This window comes from Staurois parvus, unplaced genomic scaffold (assembly GCF_062004578.1).
Source record: "Staurois parvus isolate SC_StPar_1 unplaced genomic scaffold, SC_StPar_1.0 ptg000415l, whole genome shotgun sequence".
NCBI classification, from domain to species: Eukaryota; Metazoa; Chordata; class Amphibia; order Anura; family Ranidae; genus Staurois; species Staurois parvus.
The window spans coordinates 2,998,774-3,019,822 of NW_028318211.1; the positions used below are offsets into that span (position 1 = coordinate 2,998,774).

The window sequence follows — 21,049 nt, forward strand, 5'->3', positions numbered from 1 at the left end:
TGCATAGGTGTGAACCTAGCCTTAGAATTATTGCTGCCATGCATCCCCTGGCAGTTCTAGTATGTAAAACCCAAATGAACCTTCAGTTTAATTCTACTAAATAGTAAATCCTGTCCCCTGCCAGCATGCAGAGTATGATCCTTGCTCCTTGTGGGGAAGCAGTGATCTCCTAGATTGTAAGCTCCAAGGAGCAGGGCCCTCCTAACCCTCTTGTATTGAACTGTATTGTTGCTGTATTGTCTCCCATTATATTGTAAAGCGCTGAGCAGACTGTTGGTGCTATATAAATCCTGTATTATAATAATAATCTCTTTTCAAGTTTCTGACACTCCCTTTACTGAAACTAGTAAGAGATGTTCATGTACAGTACTGCTACATAGGTTTCTTAGAAGAGGTTTTCACTAAAGTGTCTGTCTGAGCCTGTGAGAGCGGGGAGAGGGAACCAGCGTTGCTGCAGGCGGGCAAAGTGCTAGATCAATACAGGACTCGGGTAAGTATTTAGGGAGGTAGGTGGGGGAATGACTAGTGGAAGGTATTTTACCTTAATGCAGGTAATGCATTAGGATCAAATCCCCTTTGGCTGTAGAACCACTTTAAGATTGCCGTCTGCATAGCATGATGGGCACTCTGAAAGGACAGCATAAAAAAATAATGACTTCATTCAAAAGAGACCTTTTTATTCTCTTGTCAGATGGGCATGCCAAAACCGATTCTCTCTTTCATTTTGCCAGTTCAACATTAGAAAGTGGAAGGAATAATTTCTGGGTACCTACATTTCTTCATTCAGGCATTTTGATACAAATGTATAGATGTGAATGGCACATCTGTATGTAAACATGTATCAAGCGTTTCTGATACATTTAAAATGTAGTCTATATTTCCAGATGGTCAATCTTTCTTACCACCGTGTATGGTGCTCTGTGTCTGATATAGAATGGATGCACTTACCTGATCAATTGGAAGGCCATTGAGGAGATCCTTGTTTTTTTCCAGACTGCACAACAGACGTTCACGGAATTTGTCAAGAATGACTCTGATGCTCTCTTTTGTGATGTTCTGTTTCAGTAATGCAGTTTTGGACAATCCAATTGTTAAGATGATGTGCAAAGCTTAGGAGTATGCATGCACTTTAAATCTACAATAACCCCACGTTCTGTGATGTCTTAACGAAATAACATCTACTTAGGAGTGTTCCAATTTCTGTTAACGGTTTCAAAGTAACTTCCTCTCATCTTTGTGTCTTGGAAGATCTTGTGGTCACAGGTGGGAGTGAGAAACCCGAGCAGTCTATGTAAATTCAGCTAACAAAAAGCATTAACGCATGCCTGTATACAAAAATGAAAGGTTAAAGTATTACTAAACCCAGGACCCTGCATTCACTATATCTGGTCTCCCACAGTACACACAACATGGAAAGGCAATTGTTTTAGTAAATATAAACTGCTAAATACCTTTTCTCATCAGCACTATAGAGCAGTTTTGTGACTTATATCAGTGTCCAGCTGAGCACTGGTTAAAGCTTGTAGGAGGAGTTTTCATTCTGCTGTGATTGTCCTATGAGGCAGCACGACCCCTGACCCTCTGTCTGGACAGTGCTAATTGGCCCTGTGCTGATCACATGCATCCTCCCAAAGAAAATAAAACTCTAGCAATACATACTAAACTGAGCATTTGCAGAGTGACTCCTACAGCTTTGTACTATCAGCAGATGGATTGGGGACAGTAGAAGAAGGGGAGGATCAGAGGAGATGGGAAAAACAGACTTTTTACACAATGTGGAGGATTAACCCCTTAGGTTCCACAGTGAGTATAACAAGCATGCTTTACTGCATAAACAGACTGATTTTACTGTTGTGGGTTTAGTAACACTTTAAGATGGCAGTGCTTTGAAATCAACACAACAATGTATTCAGGAATATGTACCTGTAACTTTCTATCTCTTTTTTTGTCATTTATTGTGTTAAATCAGACAAAAGCAGACCTTCACTCCCCCAAAACTTTGCATCTTTGCAACTGTCAATGCCCCCCTTCCTCCATAATCTTAAAGACGAACTCCACCTTTTGGACCATGTTAGATATTACATTTATTGTGTAACATGATGCATATGGGAATTACCAAGCAGTGGGAGAGGATGCTCCCCTACCGCCTTCTGTGGAAGTAAATGGCATCATTTAAAAAGAATAAATAAAAGCATTAAAAATCACAGATTTTGCTGTATTGAATGCTTTTAAATGCAGAGGAGGGATTTGGAATCTTGAAGACCCCAGATCTCTCCCTAAAGAGCACCTGTCACATGCCTATTGCTGTCACAAGGGATGTTTACATTCCTTATGACGGCAATAAAAGTGATTAAAAAAAAAAGAGCAACAGTTTAAAAATAAAATAAATTCATAATTAAAAAAAATTAAAGTACCCCCGTCCTCCTGTGCTCGCATGCAAATGTGCACGTCTGTCGAACACACACGCAAACAGTGATCGATCTAAACATGTGAGGTATCGCCACAAACATCAGATCATGGGCAGTAATTCTAGCACCAGACCTCCTTTGTAAATCTAAAGTGGTAACCTGTAAAGGCTTTGAAAGCATCGTCTATGGATAGTAAAATTTAAGTCGCTTGTCAGGTTGCACAAAATGACATGTTTGGTATCTATTTACTTGGTGTAACATCATCTTTTATATTTTACAAAAAAATTGGGTTATGTATTGTTGTTTTGTTTCGTATTAAAATTAAAAAAAATGTAGTTTTTCCCCCCAAAAAATAGCTTTTTAAAAACCACTGCGCAAATACCATATAACATAAGAAATTTCAAAACCCACCAATTTATTCTCTAGGGTCTCCGCTTTAAAAAATATAAAATGTTTGGGGGTTCTAAGTCATTTTGTTTACATGTAACAATCAGTATTTTTTGCTAGCAAAAGTGCCAGAAATGGCCCATGGTTAACACCTTCCCACTCAGCCTATAGCAGATTGATGGCCTGGGGCGGGATACTCCTCCTTCTGAGTGGGCGCCAAATGACGTCCTGTCAGATGGAGCTTCTCACGGCTGCGGGGCCCACGCAGTGGCACGATCTGTCTCCGGCTGTGTCCGCAGGACACAGCTGATGACAGATCACTATACCAGCCCACTGCCCACTGATTAGCTGTGATTGGGCAAAGCTCATCACATGATACAGATGCGCTGTGATTGTCCCTGTCTGTACCATCTGACCGCTGTGACCAATCACAGCAGATCACATGTTAATTGTATACAATGGATGGCTTCCTGTCATGCCATCCATTGTATACAATTGTGTTAGCTGTGATTGGTCAAAACAGTCACATGGTACAGACAGGGACAATCACAGCTTTGCCCAATCACAGCTAATCACAACAAAAGACTGAATGAATCATTTTCATTCAGTAACAATGGTTGCAAATTTCAATGAAATACATGGGTATTAGCAATCATAATATGTAAAGAAAAAAAATCCTGATCACTTGCCCAGAGTAGTTCACTGTTATTATGGTAATATTGGATTGGTCACAGTGTGTTGAAAACAAAAATAATAAAAAAAAGAGTTATAATGTAATCAAAAATAATAAAACAATTTGAAAAAAATAAAAATATTATTTTTTAAAATTTTGTTTTTACATACTGTCACCAGTCCATGTCCCTGATCACCACAACACCAGTTATATAATAACGAATTCTTTTTTTTTTTTTTATTTCTTAATTTTCTAAAATGTAACACAAAATTACAACTTAAAAAAAACTCATCATGCCTCTTACTAAATACCTTGGCCTGTCTATTTTCCAACAATGGGTACTTTGGGGGTGTATTTGTATTATCCTGGCGTTTTTGAGATGAGAGAGGCCGTCAGTACATCAGGATGGTCATATATATATAATCATGGTTTGTGGACTCCTGAAGACTAAATACTATACACTAATTTGGGGTATTTTCACCAAAGAAATGTAGCAGAATACATTTTGACCTAAATTTATGAAGAATGATTATGTATTTGCAAACTTTTATAACAGAAACCAAGAAAAACACATTTGGTTTTTTTTTTTGTTTAGCAAAAAATAAAAAGCTCAGCAGTGATTAAACAAAAAGAAAGCTCTAGTTGTATGAAAAAAATGAATTTTTTTTTTATGGGTACAGTGTTGCATGACCGCACAATTGTCAAAAAAGTGCTACAACATTGAAAGCTGAAAATTTGCCTGGGCAGGAAGGGGGTAAAAGTACTTGGTATTGAAGTGGTTAAAAAGATGGGGTTTTTTTTTGGGGGGGGGGGTTTGGCTTTCCTACTCCTACCCTCCATTCTTGCCTAGGCGCAAATGACTGTTACTTTCCTCCAAAAAGCAGCCTCCTGGGATAAGTATAGGTATAAGTGGCTGTTTCTGCATGTTAAAGCAGACTAAGAGGGGAAGTGCAGTAGAAGAGCTTGCCGTAATATCCACTAACTGGGGTTTTGCCTGCTACAGTGATGCCAGTCCCTTGCCCTTCCACTATATCAGTGTTTTTCAACCTTTTTTCAGGCAAGGCACCCTATAAAATTATGGACAGTCCCGAGGCACCCCTTTCTAAAATATAAAAAACTTTTCTAATAGTTTTATATAACGCAGTAACATCCACACATGGACACCCAACGCTAAAGGTGATTTATTCTTCCAAAGCAAAAACACTTTTACACATTGATCCTGACTAGTATTCCAGTGTTTCTCTCAGTTTTTCTCCATCACTGAGCTAATGTAACCCCAGCACTGATGGCGAGGGCAGGGGAGGGTTAAACAGGGATGCTCTGCAGGCAGCTGATATCCTCCTTATCAACTGATGATATCATTGGTTGTCAGGATGCCAGCGGCTCTAAGGTCGTAATGGTGCACAATGAATGGCCAGTGGCTTTGGGAAACTAAAAGTCGGGCTTCTTCCACCTGCTGGCTTGTATTCAAGTTTTGGGCAACTTTTAGACATTTTGCCAAGGAACCCCTAAAGAAACCTCAAGGCACCCCAGGATGCCTGGGCACCCTGGTTGGGAAAGGCTGCTCTATACTACTGCTATCTTTGCTGAAGCTTCTTTCACTGCCAGCCTCTTCTTTCTTATTTATACTACAGGTGGACATGGTACAACTCGATGAAGATGCACCATCCCAATACTAGATTCCACTCTTCGGCTTTTTACAGATACCTGGAGTGTACACTGTGCATGCAATGAAGGCAGTATAAAAAAAGAAAAAAAAAGCTTTAGGATCGAAGAGACATACAGGGGGTTAGTCACTAAATCTTCATGATGCAAAATCTGGTGCAGCTCTACATAGAAACCAGTCAGCTTCCAGGCTTTATTTCCAAATCTTAATTGAACAAGCTGAAGTTAAGCAGGCCATACATGGGTTGAATTCCGAACATGGTTCGTTCTGTAATCCGTTGGATCCACCAATGATTTCGAAAATCGATCATTTTCACGAATTTTCCAGCATGCCCAATAAAGAAAATGGGGAGGAACCACGAAAATCTGCCGGTGCCATTGCCCCACTAACAGATTGAAAATCGGTTGATTATTCTTAGGTCCGATTTTCGACCCATGTATGGCCGGCCTTAGAAGCTGCACCAGATTCTGAGTGCTCCAGTTTTAGTAAAACTCACAAAGTCTAGCATATTTTCCCCTTGCCTCAGCATGTGTGTTCCAGAATCAGTAAGTTAGGCCTCATGAGCAGGGGCAGACTGACAACTCATGGGGCCCCCGGGCAATAGGGGATCATGGGGCCCCTGTGTCCTTGCCCAAACTCAAAAAAGCTTCTGAAAAAGGTCCCAGGGGCATCTCATGGGGCCCCCTACTGACTCCAGGCCCTCGGGCATTGCCCGAGTTTCCAAATGGTCAGTCCGCCCCTGCTCATGAGTTTATGAGCTTTTGACATTTTTTTCCAAAGCCCCTGAACTCAACTCAAGAAAATCCAATCAGATAAAACGAGACTAATCACATATGCACCTGGAAACGCCAATTGGGGACGTTCTTATCACATCTTTACTTCACCATATGTTTACAGTACATATATTTGCACATTACCATACGCCATAGTGCGTGTATTGATTTCTGGCACCTTAAATTTTTGCGGATATTATATCTTGTCATCTGTTTATGTCACTATAATAGATAAGGTCATTGAACTTGGTCACTTTCTTATTTTTAAACCTTTGCAGATATTATAGCTTGTCATCTTATATTATCTATTTATGTCACTATACCAGATAAGGTCATTGGACTTGGTCACTTTCATATTTTTTATTTTGTTATATTGGTATCATATAATTTTATAATTTACGATTTTATGTGTTTTATCATACTTTTAGCGCTGCATGAGTTTTATTTTATTATCAACTCAAGAAAAGCCTTTTACCAAAGTTTAGGAGCAGCAGAGTTAGGGGCAGTTAAACGTTCCTCGTGAATGCAGAAGGATCGCGTTCAGGAGAGGAACATTTTTGCCAAAAACCTCTGCAAAAACGCAGCTAAATATTAGCCGCCTTTAGTGTTTGGGCATTTATTCATGTCAATGGAAAATACTCAGTCCGATCAAATGAATAAACGTCCAAGCTCGAAACGTGGTACCACTTTTACAATCATTTTTGCTGCGGTTAGCGTTTTTTTGCTGCTAGGAGAGCTTACTGTTTAGAAGAGTTCATGTGTACATGAGGCCTAAAGGTGGACTGGTGCACTGGTAGCCTTCCTTACATGCTTCTCAGGGCTTCATTTTCACATTTGGTTGGAGTCTACCTTTCAATGTTCAGTAAAATTGATCCAGTTATTTTGTAAGAGCATTTTTAAGATGGTTTGGAAAGGTTCTTATGTGGAATACAATAGGGCTACTTATAAAAAAAAATGTGAAAGGAACAGGTATGTTGGCTGGCTGTTGGTACTGCTCATATTTCATCCATTATTCCCTGCAAAATGAAACCAAAAATCTGAAAGGTCATCATGGCAGACTTTTGTGTTTTTCATCATTTCCTATATATATATATTCCCCACAAATATATATATATATATATATATATATATATTACTCTATAACATGCTGGTAGGTTAATTGGCTCCTGTCTAAATTGGTCCTAGTATGTGTATGTATGAATGTGAGTTAGGGACCTTAGATTGTACACCCCTTGAGGGTTAGGGACTAATGTGAATGTACAATATATATGTAAAGCGCTGCACAAATTGACAGCGCTATACAAGTACCTGTAATAAATTAATAAATATAATGAGAGCTATTGTGTATAATAACCTTCTATAATAAATACCATTTTCTTCAGAGTGTAGATACCTGAAGCATTGACCGCTGCATACTTATTGGAAAATAGCATGTGTGCATGTAAATGTACAGTTGTGTCCAAAATTATTCAACCCCCAATGCTGTAAAGGGGTTTAGGGACTATAGTGTACATTTGGAATTGTATTCAGAATCAAATCCTACAAGGACGTTGTAACTACCCAAATGCAACTAAAATGACATCAATTGTTTATGTAATACAGTAGTAAATGGTTCTTATGTGGTTTCTTCATTGCCACAATTATTCAACCCCTTAAAGACTACCACTCTGAAGAACAGAGGTTCATACAGGTGCTTTCCATCAGGTATTGAAAACACCTGTGGATGTCACCGAGCAGCAATCAAGCATAATAAGCACCAATTAGGCAGCTTTAAAATGACTGTGATACTCAGCTCCTTCTAGACATTTACTGGTGTGGTTACAAACATGGTGAAGGCAAGAGAATGGTCCAGGAAGACAAGAGAAGAGGTGATTTCTCTTCACAGGAAGGGCAATGGCTATAAGAAGATTGCAAAGATGTTAAACATACCAAGAGACACCTTAGGAAGCATCATTCGCAAATTCAAGGCAAAGGGCACTGTTGAAACGCTACCTGGTCGTGGCAGAAAGAAGATGCTGACTTCGACTGCTGTGCGCTACCTGAAGCGTAGAGTGGAGAGAAGTCCCCGTGTGACTGCTGAGGAACTGAGAAAAGATTTGTCAGATGTGGGTACAGAAGTTTCAGCCCAGACAATAAGACGCACACTGCGTAATGAAGGCCTCCGTGCCAGAACTCCCAGGCGTACCCCCTTGCTGTCTCCAAAGAATAAGAAGAGTCGACTGCAGTATGCCAAAAGCCATGTGGACAAACCACAAAAGTTGTGGGATAGTGTTCTGTGGACTGATGAAACAAAATTAGAACTGTTTGGGCCCATGGATCAACGCTATGTTTGGAGGAGGAAGAACAAGGCCTATGATGAAAAGAACACCTTGCCTACTGTGAAGCATGGTGGAGGGTCAATCATGCTTTGGGGCTGTTTTGCTTCTGCAGGTACAGGGAAGCTTCAGCGTGTGCAAGGTACCATGAATTCTCTTCAGTACCAGGAGATATTGGATGGAAACGTGATGCAGTCCGTCACACACCTGAGGCTTGGGAGACGTTGGACCTTTCAACAGGACAATGATCCCAAGCATACCTCCAAGTCCACTAGAGCATGGTTGCAGAGGAAAGGCTGGAACATTTTGGAGTGGCCATCGCAGTCACCAGACTTAAATCCGATTGAGAACCTCTGGTGGGACTTAAAGAAAGCAGTTGCAGTGCGCAAGCCTAAGAATGTGACTGAACTGGAGGCCTTTGCCCATGAAGAATGGGCGAAGATACCCGTAGATCGCTGCAAGACACTTGTGTCAAGCTATGCTTCACGTTTAAAAGCTGTTATAACTGTAAAAGGATGCTGTACTAAGTACTAAGATTGAATGTCACTTGGGGGTTGAATAAAACTGATAATGCTGTGAGCACAGAAAAGACATTTGTGGTTATTTCATTATAACTGTTATGTTATATTTGTCTGACCTACAAGTGCCTCTTTAATGTAAATGTAAGCAAGATGACTGAATGATCAAAAGCAATGTCAAACTGGCCAAAACACTCAATTTCAGTGGGGGTTGAATAATTTTGGACACAACTGTACTGTATAGGATCACTTATCACCAACTATACCCAGGCATGATTTTTTGGAATGATCCAATGCAGTTGTTTAACAGTTTGACAGTGTATGGACCATAGATAGATTGCAACAGTCTATCATTTTAGGATGTGATCTGTTAGGTTGGAAAATTGATGAACAAGTTTTGTTAGCTGATGTTAGCTGATGGTCAAATGGGGATTTTTACCCGTATTATAGATTCATCTAATTGCATTGTAAGAGAGCTGTAAGAGGCAGATAGGCTGTTTGAGCTTTGGAAACTATAGATTTAGATTCTGTCTCCTAGGTATCCATATTACTGGCAGAATTGCATAAACCAGTCTCTGCCGTGAACAGATCCGGATGTAAAAATGATTTCAGGGGCAACAAGCTTCACACAATGTGATTTGCCATGTGATTATCACGTCAACACTGCTTCCCTACTGCCCCAAAGCAGATGTACTGCTACAGGGCGGCAGGGATGCGCAAAATCACATGTATATATGTGATTTTGTATTTCTGGTTGGGGGGGGGGGGGATAACACGGAGCTCTCCTCTGTCAACATGAACGGGCTGCTTTGTATTGCTCTGCACAGCAGAGCAATACAAAGCAGTTTGTCTACACAGGAAAAAAAACAAACTGCACACTATGTAAAAAACACACAGCACACAGTTAACCCTTTGATTGTCCAAGATGTTAACCTCTTCCTGCCCAGTGTCATTAGTACAGTGTCAGTGATTTTTTTATTAGCACTGATCACTGTGTTAGTGTTACTGGGGATGTCAATGGGAGTTAGGCAATTCCCCATCCCCCCCAGTGTCAGAATGCCCACCGCAGTCCCTCTATAATAAGTCACTGATCGTTGCCATTACTAGTAAAAAGAAATTATAATTAAAATCCTAGTATATATACCGCCATTTGTAGATGCTATAACTTTCATGTAAACTATTTAATTCACACATATTGGGATTTTTTTTATCATATAGCAGAATGCATTTTGGCCTAAATTTATGATAAAATTTTTGATTTCTTAAATTTTTTTATTGGACATGTTTAATAGCAAAAGGTCAAACCTATATATATATATATATGTATATATATAAATTCGATATTTATTTATTTATTTTTTTCAAAATTGTCAGGTTTTTTTGTTTATAGCACAAAAAATAAAAAGCGCACAGGTGATCAAATACCACCGAAAGAAAGCTCTATTTGTGGGGGGAAAAAAGGATGTATATTTCATTTATGCACAACGTTGCATGACCACGCAAGTGTCAGTTAAAGTAACAGCGCCGTATCGCAAAAAATGGCCTGGTCAGGAAGGGGGGTAAATTCTCTGGAGGGCAAGTGGTTAACAGCTAGGGGCAGCGGGAGTGGGGAGCTGGTCCATTCATAACATGTTGCGCCCTGAATATGGCTGTAACATGTTATGAAACGTGAACTTATCCTATAAAAGGTTAGTTCAGCTTTATCAAAAAACTGCCTATACAAATAAGGGGCATATGTAGATAAAAACAAACTGTGCAGCTTTGATAACAGTTGAATAATGCCCTTGCTATAGGTGTAGGCCATTTATGTACCTCATGACGCCTTTAAAGCAGCAGTAAACTGCAGGGAGAAAAAAAAAAAAGTCCCCTGCAAGGTAATGTCATAATGTGCTAGTGTGCATCGCATACTCGTACCTTATGTAAAACTTACCTTTAAAATGAAGCCCTGCAGCAGCATGTTGTCTCCACTGCAGAGGCTTCCATCTTCACCTGGTCTTTCTTCTGGGTTCGCAAGCTCTGGCCCTCTGAATGGCCACGGCAGAGTACTCTGAAGGAACGGCACGGGTATACCTTTCCTTCAGAGTGCATGCGCCGGCTTTAAAGAAGAGAAAATATCTCCTAATGGTGTTTGTTTAGGAGCTATTCATTTTACCTACAGGTAAGCTTTATTCTAAGCTTACCTGTAGGTAGAAGTTAAAAAAAAAACTAGTTTAACACCATTTTATACCGGTCCTAAAACATGCATGGTTCTGATGGCACACATGAAACTTGCTTTGTACAGTTGCAAGAAAAAGTATGTGAACCCCTTGGGATTACGTGGAGTTTTGCATGAATTGGGCATAAAATGTGCTCTGAACGTCATCTAAGTCACAACAATAGAAGAACACAGTCTGCTGAACATAATACTACACAAACATTAGATGTTGCCATGGTTTAATTGCACATAACATGTAAACATTCACAGTGCAGGGAGGAAAAAGTATGTGAACCTTTGGACTTAATAACTGGTTGACCTCCTTTGGCAGCAATAACCTCAACCAAACGTTTCCTGTAGTTGCAGATCAGACCTGCACAACGATCTGGAGTAATTTTGGACCACTCCTCTTCACAAAACAGTTTCAGTGTAGCAATATTCTTGGGATGTCTGGTGTGAATCGCTCTCTTAAGGTCATGCCACAGCATTTCAATCGGGTTGAGGTCAGGACTCTGACTGGGCCACTCCAGAAGGCGTATTCTGTGCTGTTGCAGCCATTGTTTTGTTGAATTACTTGTATGCTTTGGGTCATTTTCCTGTTGCATTACCCATCCTCTGCGGAGCTTCAGTTGGCGGACAGATGGTCGTACGTTTTCCTGCAAAATGTCTTGATAAACTCTGGAATTCATTTTCCCATCAATGACAACAATCCGTCCAGGCCCTGAGGCAGCAAAGCAGCCCCAAACCATGATGCTCCCTCCGCCATTTTTTACAGTGGGGATGAGGTTTTGATGTTGGTGCGCTGTGCCTTTTTTTTCTCCACACATAGTGTTGTGTGTTCTTCCCAAACAACTCAATCTTAGTTTCATCTGTCCACAGTATATTTTGGCAGTAGTGCTGTGGAACATCCAGGTGCTCTTTTGCAAACTTCAAACGTGCTGCAATATTCTTTTTGGACAGCAATGGCTTCCTCCGTGGTGTCCTCCCATGTACTCCATTCTTGTTTAATGTTTTCCTTATTGTAGATGTGTCAACAAAAATGTTAGCATGTGCCAGAGATTTCTGTAGGTCTTTAGCTGACACTCTGGGATTCTTATCTAGTATAAAAGATAGTGAGCGCTCTCTAAAAATGTCAGCAGCTAGAACACTATAGGCAACCACAATGCCTCAAAAATATATCAATATGACCTTAAAACAATGAAGTGCAGCGCTTAACCAGGTGAAAAAGTCAATAAATAGGTAACCACAGTGAGTGCTTAACCAAGTAAAAAAGTCAATAAATAGGTATCCGCAGTAAATCACTGCATAGATGCGAATTCCCACGGCCTCCACTCTGTCAAATAGTAGAAATGCGCACTCACCGGAAACGCATAGGTTATGCGCATGTGTGATTATGCATCACAGGCAATGGGAGCATCAGAGGTTAGGCAGCCAGGCATCTCCCTCATGGTGGGTCATCACAGACTCTTTGAATAGGTCCAGGGGTCCCCTTAAGGTCAGCCAGGTGTTGTAAAAGAATCTCCTCTCAGGATGGCAAAAGTGTTTTCTCTGTGGGAATGATAACTCCAATAGGAGCCCCAGAAAACAGATGCCAGAGATAGTGTAGTATGTCCAAAAATCAGTGCTTTATTGATATAAGTAACAGGGCAGTAACAGGGCAGTATGCATATATATAATAATGTAATAACACAAATATGCAGCAGTACTGACCCTTAGTAGTGATGGCCGCCGGGCCTCCTCGTGGCTCCGGCGGTGGAATGACGTCACGCTCTACACAGCTCCTCCTTAGGCCTTTCGTGCTATAGGCACATCATCAGAGGGGAGGCTGCACAGGAGCGTGACCGACGTCAGTGCTAAAAATAGGAAAATTGGCACATGCGCAGTTAGCCGCGGCCATTTTCCCGGAGAAAGCGTGTACTGCGCATGCGCCAGCACGGCAGCGCCATTTTGCCGTGGATCCGCGATCATACATAAAACGAGGAGGAGACACAGAAGTCTCATGACACAGAATCCCAGTGCCGTTTGCTGACTATGCCACAGACCCCAGGGACTTTATGTCAAACGCTATTTCCCTCAATACAGTGACAGTGCAACTAAAGTAGCAATACCTGTGCGCATAATGTATGGGGTACAAAGATCCCCCTCAGTGACTGGCATATGATTGCAATAACGGACCACGGCAAGATGAAGAATGACAAATCACAAGATAAAATCATGCAAAGGCTTGAATAAAAACAATGGAAATAAAAATAAGGCATTAGATCTAGGCAGTAAATAACATACTTAATATTATACTACCTGATCATACCAGAGTGAATGTAATAATTATATACATCCCAAATATACATGATAAATATGTACAAAGCAAAAAGGGGATAAAAAGAGGTAAAAAGACCCTAAAACTAGCCCATACAAGGCCGTCATGATCATTCCTCCACCCGTCTTCTATAATGGGAAGTCAAACGGGGCAGAAGGAAAAATATTATTAATACTAGGACCAATAAATATTAATCAGTCAGGATGGATGAATGTCCGAATAAAATTCAAAAATAATCAAACACATGGAGAAGAAGCACGCTAAGGGTGCAACTTAATGCAGGGAATAAAATTACTCAGCAATATATGTCAGATGTATATGTTTTTATGCTTCATGCAAGTCAACAATTCTTGATCGTAGGTCTTCTGGGAGCTCTTTTCTGCGAGGCATGGTTCACATCAGACAGTGCTTCTTGAAACCAGTAAACCCAAAACAGGTGTGTGTTTTTTAAGGGCAGGACAGCTGTCAGCAACACATCCAATATCATCACACTGATTGGAGTCAAGGTTGGCTCACTCCTGGCTCCAATTAGCTTTGGGAGAAGTCATTAAGCTAGGGCAGGGGTGGGCAAACTTTTTGACTTGAGGGCCGCAATGGTTTCATATATTGGACCCGGGGGCCGGACCAAGAGTAGATGAATGATGTGTATGTGTCATCCATAGTAAGTATAGTAATATTCCCCCATAGTAAGCATAGTAATTCATCCCCCATAGTAATTCATCCCCCATATAGTAATTCATCCCCCATAGTTATTCATCCCCCATATAGTAATTCATCGCCTATAGTAATTCATCCCCCATATAGTAATTCATCCCCCATATAGTAATTCATCCCCCATATAGTAATTCATCCCCCATATAGTAATTCATCCCCCCTATAGTAATTCATTCCCCATATTAATTCATCCCCCATATTCATCCCTCATAGAGTATTTCATCCCCCACAGTACTATTCCCCCCAAGTAGTAAGCCAAGTCCCCCCTGTGTCAATTCACTTACCTTTGCTCCGCGCGTTCCTCTCGCCGTGTTCCCGCGCCGTTCCGGTCTTCAGGGCGGACTGTGAGAGGAGCCTAGCTCCCCTCACATTCGTCACGCTGCCCCGCCTACACACATCCTGACAGCCAATGTATCACGCTCCGCGGGCGGGCCAGATTAAAAGGTCCGCCGGGCCGTATACGGGGTAGTTTGCCCATTGCTGAGCTAGGGCCTCACATACTTTTTCCTCCCTGCACTGTGAATGTTTACATGTTATGTGCAATTAAACCATGGCAACATCTAATGTTTGTGTAGTATTATGTTCAGCAGACTGTGTTCTTCTATTGTTGTTACTTAGATGACGTTCAGAGCACATTTTATGCCCAATTCTTGCAAAACTCCACGTAATCCCAAGGGGTTCACATACTTTTTCTTGCAACTGTATATGTTGCCTTCATAATTCCTAACCAATAAACTGTTTTGTAATATACAGCAGTATTTTTTTTATGAGTTTGGTATATTCTGTTCATCAGTGATGTCTCTATCTTTTATTTTGTAGGGGTTGGGAAGTCATGTCTTCTTCTTCAGTTTACAGATAAGCGATTTCAGCCTGTTCACGATCTCACCATAGGTAAATGCTTTCAAGAGATTTTTGTAATGTGCTATTTAAATTTTTGCTTTTGTCTTCTCTTCTATATATGTAATGTAATGTAATACTCTTCAAAATGTTTTATTGTACTGCAGCTATGCATATTTACTTGTTTGAATGTTACCCTATGTAATCATATTTAGAACCTGTTGTTTGAAATGCTCCAGGTAGAACTGTATAAATACTAAACCATATACAAGCATTTAAATATGTTTCTAAACATATGGAATCAATTAATAATTAAGCAAAATAACATAATTAAATCTCAGTCTATTCAAAGGCAAGGACGTGGTTAACGAAACAGGTACATTATCTGACATCACTCCAAGAGTATCCTAGTATACACCAATTATAAAAAGTAACAATATAAGAAGCTTGTGATAATATTGTATCTTTTTATAATAGGTGTATACTGGGATATTCTTGGAGTGATGTCAGATAGTGTACCTGTTTTGTTAACCACTTCCTTGCCTTTTGAATAGACTGAGATTTTATGAAATTGTTATTTTACCTAATTGTTAATTAATTGTTTAAATGATTCCAAATGTTAGAAACATATGATTTAGTACTTGGATGTATTCTTATCTGAGCAAGGGCATGATCATAATAGGCTGAAACTGTCATATAATTTTTTCCTGTAACAATAAATTTTATGTGCAGCAATCCTACTTGAAGTTTTTCTTGATATGGCCTGATTTGCTTTGCACAGTGAGTGTATGTGTACTTTACTCTAATCAGTTCTAAAAAAAACTTCTCCTTTTCCCTTCAACTCTTATTTTTGTTTTTATTTGTTTTGTTCATTCAGTTTGTGTGTCACATAAAAAAACCCCCACAAAATTACAGTACTACAGCCCCCTCAATACTTACCTGAGCCCCATTGAGGTCCAGCGATGTGCACAACAGCCTTGGCTGTCCTGGGGTTTCTGCCTTCTCATTGGCGGAGACAGCAAGTGGGAAGCCATTGGCTCTCACTGCTGTCAATCACAGCCAGTCAGCCCATAAGGCGAGAGGGGGGCAGGGCCAGCAGCAACAGGTGCCCCCTTAGCAAGCTGCTTGCGGTGCGGGCACCCAACAGAAAAGGAGGAGCCAGGAGAGTCTGGGAGGAGCCCAAGAAGAGGAGGATCCAGGCTGCTCTGTTCAAAACCACTGCACACAGCAGGTAAGTATAGATATGTTTATTGCCAAAAAAAAAATTTACTTTTAGTATCACTTTAAGCTTTTGTTTAACCACAGTGGTCAAAAAAGATAGAGGTCCTTTCTTTTAATTTCATTTACTTTTTTATCCAAGGATTGCATTAAAAACATTCTAGGATAACAATACTATAAATATCATGAATAGAAAGCCTTGTTTCTCCTTTAAAAAAAAAAAAAAAAAATATGTGAGCGTGCATGCGTGTAATATATATATATATATACACACACACAATCACTTGGTTATGTTAAATAATGACAAAGTTATTGCTGAATAAACAAGTTTATAGCAGAGATCCAAAAATTGTTCTGGTCCATTTTGGATGTACAGGTGAGAGCTAAAGTAGTTAAAGTACATTAACTATTCCATATGACCAACAAAACAAGTCCCAAATCCAGTTACTATGTGATGGACAAACCTCATAATGTAAACAAAAAACTCCCTTTATTCCCTTAGCCTTTGCTGGCTGAGCCAAATCCTCCTTTGTGTCTCACATTCTCCCCCTCCTAGACACTGCAGGTCACAGTGGGAGCGTTTCAACATCAGATGTAGTGCTGACAATCCAGAAAACAGCAGGACGTTGTGTGGCCAGATTGTGATTGACAGGCTACAGGCTTGAGAATCCTCAGTGACTTTGCTGATAGTAAGCAGGTGCAGACCACCTGAGGAGGACCGTGCCGCTTTGAATAAGGCTGGTCATACATTATACAATTTTCTTGAGAATTTTGCTTTAGATTTACCAAAAACCATATAATATGAGGTCAAATCTAAACACTTTCAGTTGTATCTAATTAGGCAAGCCCTTGCACTACATAGTTGAAGGTAAATCTAAATGAAATTTGACAGAAAATTGTAAAGTGTATGGCCAGCCTTAGGAAACAGTGCAGCATCGTTGCCACATCATCACAGAAAGCAGCACTAGGTGGACTTCGCTGGTAGGATTAACAGGTATTTGTAGGACAGAAGATAGGAGGAAAGAAGCTAGAACTGTAAGTGCAGATGTACTTATAATTAGATGCTGCTGCACTTTTTATGAGAAGCTCTTCTTTAAATCAAAGGATTTTGTTCTTATATTTCACTATTATATTAAATAAAATAACAGGATGAATGAAATACATACTAATGAATAAATAGTAGATATTATTTAAATAATTAGGTTTTTGTATTATTTTATACTGGGTGCCCAAACCATTGATTTGAAATCAAGCCAAGTTAAACAGTAATGGGTAAATAGATCTATAAAACTAGCTGGGCAGATTTCCTTGTGCTCTTGTGTTTAAGCCCTGGTTCACACTGATGCGGTGTGGAATTCGCAGCGTTTTCAGTGTGAATTCTGCACCGCATCAGAATCCCCATTAACACCCCGAAAGCGGTCCGCAAAACATGGTGCGATGTGCAGAAGCGGAATGCATAGGTGTGAATACCCATGCGATCCGATTCTAGTGCGGACCCAAAAAAAGGGTCCTGCATGTTTTTGGTGCGGGTGCCATGTGAATAGAACCGTACAAAATGTATGGCTCCAATCGCACCCAGGGGCGGACTGAAAACTCATGCGGCCCCCCCAGGCAATAGGGGATCGTGGGGCCCCTGTGTCCTTGCCCAAACTCAAAAAACCCTATGAAAAAGGTACCAGGGGCATCTCATGGGGCCCCCTGCTGACCCCAGGCCCTCGGGCGGTGCTCGAGTTTCCAAATGGTAAGTCTGCCCCTGATCGCACCGCATACAAATCGCATGTGATTTGCACAGGAATGCGGAGCAGTTCCTGTACAAATCACTGCACCGCATATATGTGAACCCAAGTTAAATCTACAGAATGTGTCCAAGGTGTGAGTTCTGAGGGCAGGATCTGTGGACTGTTGGTCTACACTTCAGAAATTAATGTTTACTGCACAGTTCGTGTCTCATATTTATTTAATACGGATTGCAAAAGGTAATATTCAAATGTGACTTTGAGTTGTATTTAGACTATGCAGTCCACACTATTAATTATAAATGAGTTTGATATTTTTTGCTGGCTTGCTGCATGTGCAGTGACCCAAGGATATCGCATTGCAGTCTAAGCTGCCCTTTATTTTGTTTCTGTTTTTTGCATGTGAGAAATTTGTAATACAGGGGCTTGCTGTGCTCATTTGTTTATAAGTAGATCCAAAAAGTGCTACAAAATCTAGAAGCTAGTAACAATGTAACTTAAAACTGAACTGATCAGTTCTCTATTCTCCTTATAGCAGCCATATATATGACATCAGCAATATATACAGATCTTCTAACATAGACACAACGGCCATATATACAGTTATACAGTTCTTAACCAGTTGCCTCTTTACAGCTCTTTTAACCACAAATATTAACCACCCTATAATAGGTGATTTTGTACTTCCTGTTGGGAGGAGGGCAGAGAAATAAAATCCAGCACATTGCCTAGTAAAATCACCACACCTTGTACACAAAAACACTGGTTAGGCAGACGGTTAACCCTTTGATCGCCCTAGATGCCAGTGTCATTAATACAGCAACAGATTATAATAATAAAAATAATAAAACAAAATAATAGTGTGGAGTTCTATTAGTGAGGTCATTCATTCTTTGAAAAACCAGTGGCAATCATTGCCCTTATTTAAGGAAGGAAGGCAGCAAATGTTGTACATGCTGGTTACAGTGCATTTCTCTCTGAAATTCTGAGGAAAATGGGTCGTTCCAGACATTGTTCAGAAGAACAGCGTACCTTGATTAAAAAGTTGATTGGAGAGGGGAAAACATATAAAGAAGTGCAGAAAATGATAGGCTGCTCAGCTAAAATGATCGCAAATGCTTTAAAATGGCAACCAAAACCTGAAAGACGTGGAAGAAAGTGAAAAACTACCATTCGAATGGATAGAAGAATAGCCAAAATGGCAAGGACTCAGCCAACAATCAGCTCCAGGAAGATCAAAGAAGGTGTAAAGTTACCTGTGTACTGTTACAATTAGAAGACGCCTATGTGAAGCCAAGCTATCTGCAAGAAGCCCCCGCAAAGTCCCACTGTTGAAAAAAAGACGTGTGCTGAAGAGGTTACAATTTGCCAAAGAGCACATTGACTGGCCTAAAGAGAAATGGCGCAACATTTTGTGGACTGATGAAAGTAAGATTGTTCTTTTTGGGTCTAGTGGCCGGAGACAGTTTGTCAGATGACCCCCAAACACTGAATTCAAGCCACAGTACACTGTGAAGACAGTGAAGCATGGTTGTGCAAGCATCATGATATGGGGATGTTTCTCATACTACGGTGTTGGGCCTATTTATCGCATACCAGGGATCATGGATCAGTTTGAATACATCAGAATACTTGAAGAGTTCATGCTTCCTTATGCTGAAGAGGAAATGCCCTTGAAATGGGTGTTCCAACAAGACAACGACCCCAAACACACCAGTAAACGTGCAACATCTTGGTTCCAGACCAACAAGATTGATGTTATGGAGTGGCCAGCCCAATCCCGGATCTTAATCCAATAGAAAACTTGTGGGGTGACATCAAAAATGCAGTTTCTGAGGCAAAACCAAGAAATAGAGAACTGTGGAATGTAGTCCAATCATCCTGGGCTGGAATACCTGTTCACAGGTGCCAGAAGTTGGTTGACTCCATGCAACACAGATGTACAGCAGTTCTCAGAAACAGTGCTTATACAACTAAATATTAATTAAGTGATTCAAAGGAAAGCTAAATCTTCAAACATTTTTCAGTTTATATAGTGAATGTTTGAGTTTGTAAAGAAGAATATAAACACTGCTATTTTTTTTGAACAGTCGAATATTCTTTTTTTTTTTCAATTTTTTTAGAGGAACAACACAAATTTGATATATTTTTCTCCATGTTTTGATTTGGAATAGAATGTGTAGTGTTCCCAATTCATTTGTGTGTATGGAAATAAAAGCTATTAGAAGGATTTTGAGCTTTATTCACTTTTTTCAACACACTGCTATTATTTTAAACACAACTGTACGTGTGTGTGTGTGTATGTATGTATGTATGTATATATATATATATATATATATATGCATAATATAAATATATATATATATATATATATATATATATGTATGTGTGTGTGTGTGTATATATATATATATATATATATATATATATATATATATATAATATATATATACGGAGTGTGATTGTGATGCGGTGCGGAATTTGCACTGAAAACGCTGTGATTTCCGCACCGCATCAGTGTGAACCAGGGCTAAAGCTTTATGAATTGAGCATTTCTAGCTTTGTGGCAACCGTTTCTGTTCCAACTGTTGTGCATAAATCCTTGTTATTGAAGACCTGGGTAGATTAGCTTGTTGTGGAACAACTGGAGGGGCCTGCACAGAGCTTTGACCCCCAACCCTACTGAACACAGTCTGGATAGATTGGAACAGTTACGAGGATGCAGATCTTCTTTTTTTTTTTTTTTTTTTTTTTTTTACAATATCAGTACCCTTGACCTCACAAATGTGTGTTTTTTGTTTGTTTCTTTGTTTTTTTACTGAATGGGCACAAATTCCAGCACACATACTCCCAATATCTCCCAAAAAGTGGAGACTGTTGTAGCTGCAAAGGCAGGCCAACTTTGTATTATTGCACATGATTTTGGATTACGCTCTCCAACAACCTCATATAGGTGTGATTGTTAGGTATCCACAAGCTTCTGATTACATTTTATTCCTTTGCACAGTATATACAGTCTGGGGCTGTGTCTGTATCTTTAGTTTTTCTTTTCTGCATTTTTCCCGTCTGATCATTCCTTACGGACCCTGCCACATTCTAATTTTTATCACCTCAGAAAAACTGACCACAGATCTCTGGAGCGACAAAAGGATTTTTCAGATAAAAAGAAAGAGGCTAGACTTTCACACAAACTAGTTTTTAGCAGTCATGCGTCATTACATCAGTAAAACCTAAAGGGGAAAAATAAAACCTATATCATAAAAATCAAGCCACAATATTTTCAATTCATATAC

General features: G+C 39.9%; 1 protein-coding gene across 1 annotated transcript in view; it reads left to right on the forward strand.

Annotated features, from left to right (window-relative positions):
- Positions 1–21,049, forward strand: part of RAB2B (RAB2B, member RAS oncogene family) — a 43,636-nt gene that overhangs the window by 7,058 nt on the left and 15,529 nt on the right. Inside the window, exon 2 of the mRNA XM_089687041.1 lies at positions 14,785–14,856. Within this exon, the coding sequence (XP_089543167.1) occupies positions 14,785–14,856 (72 nt within the window). The remainder of the gene's footprint in view (positions 1–14,784; positions 14,857–21,049) is intronic.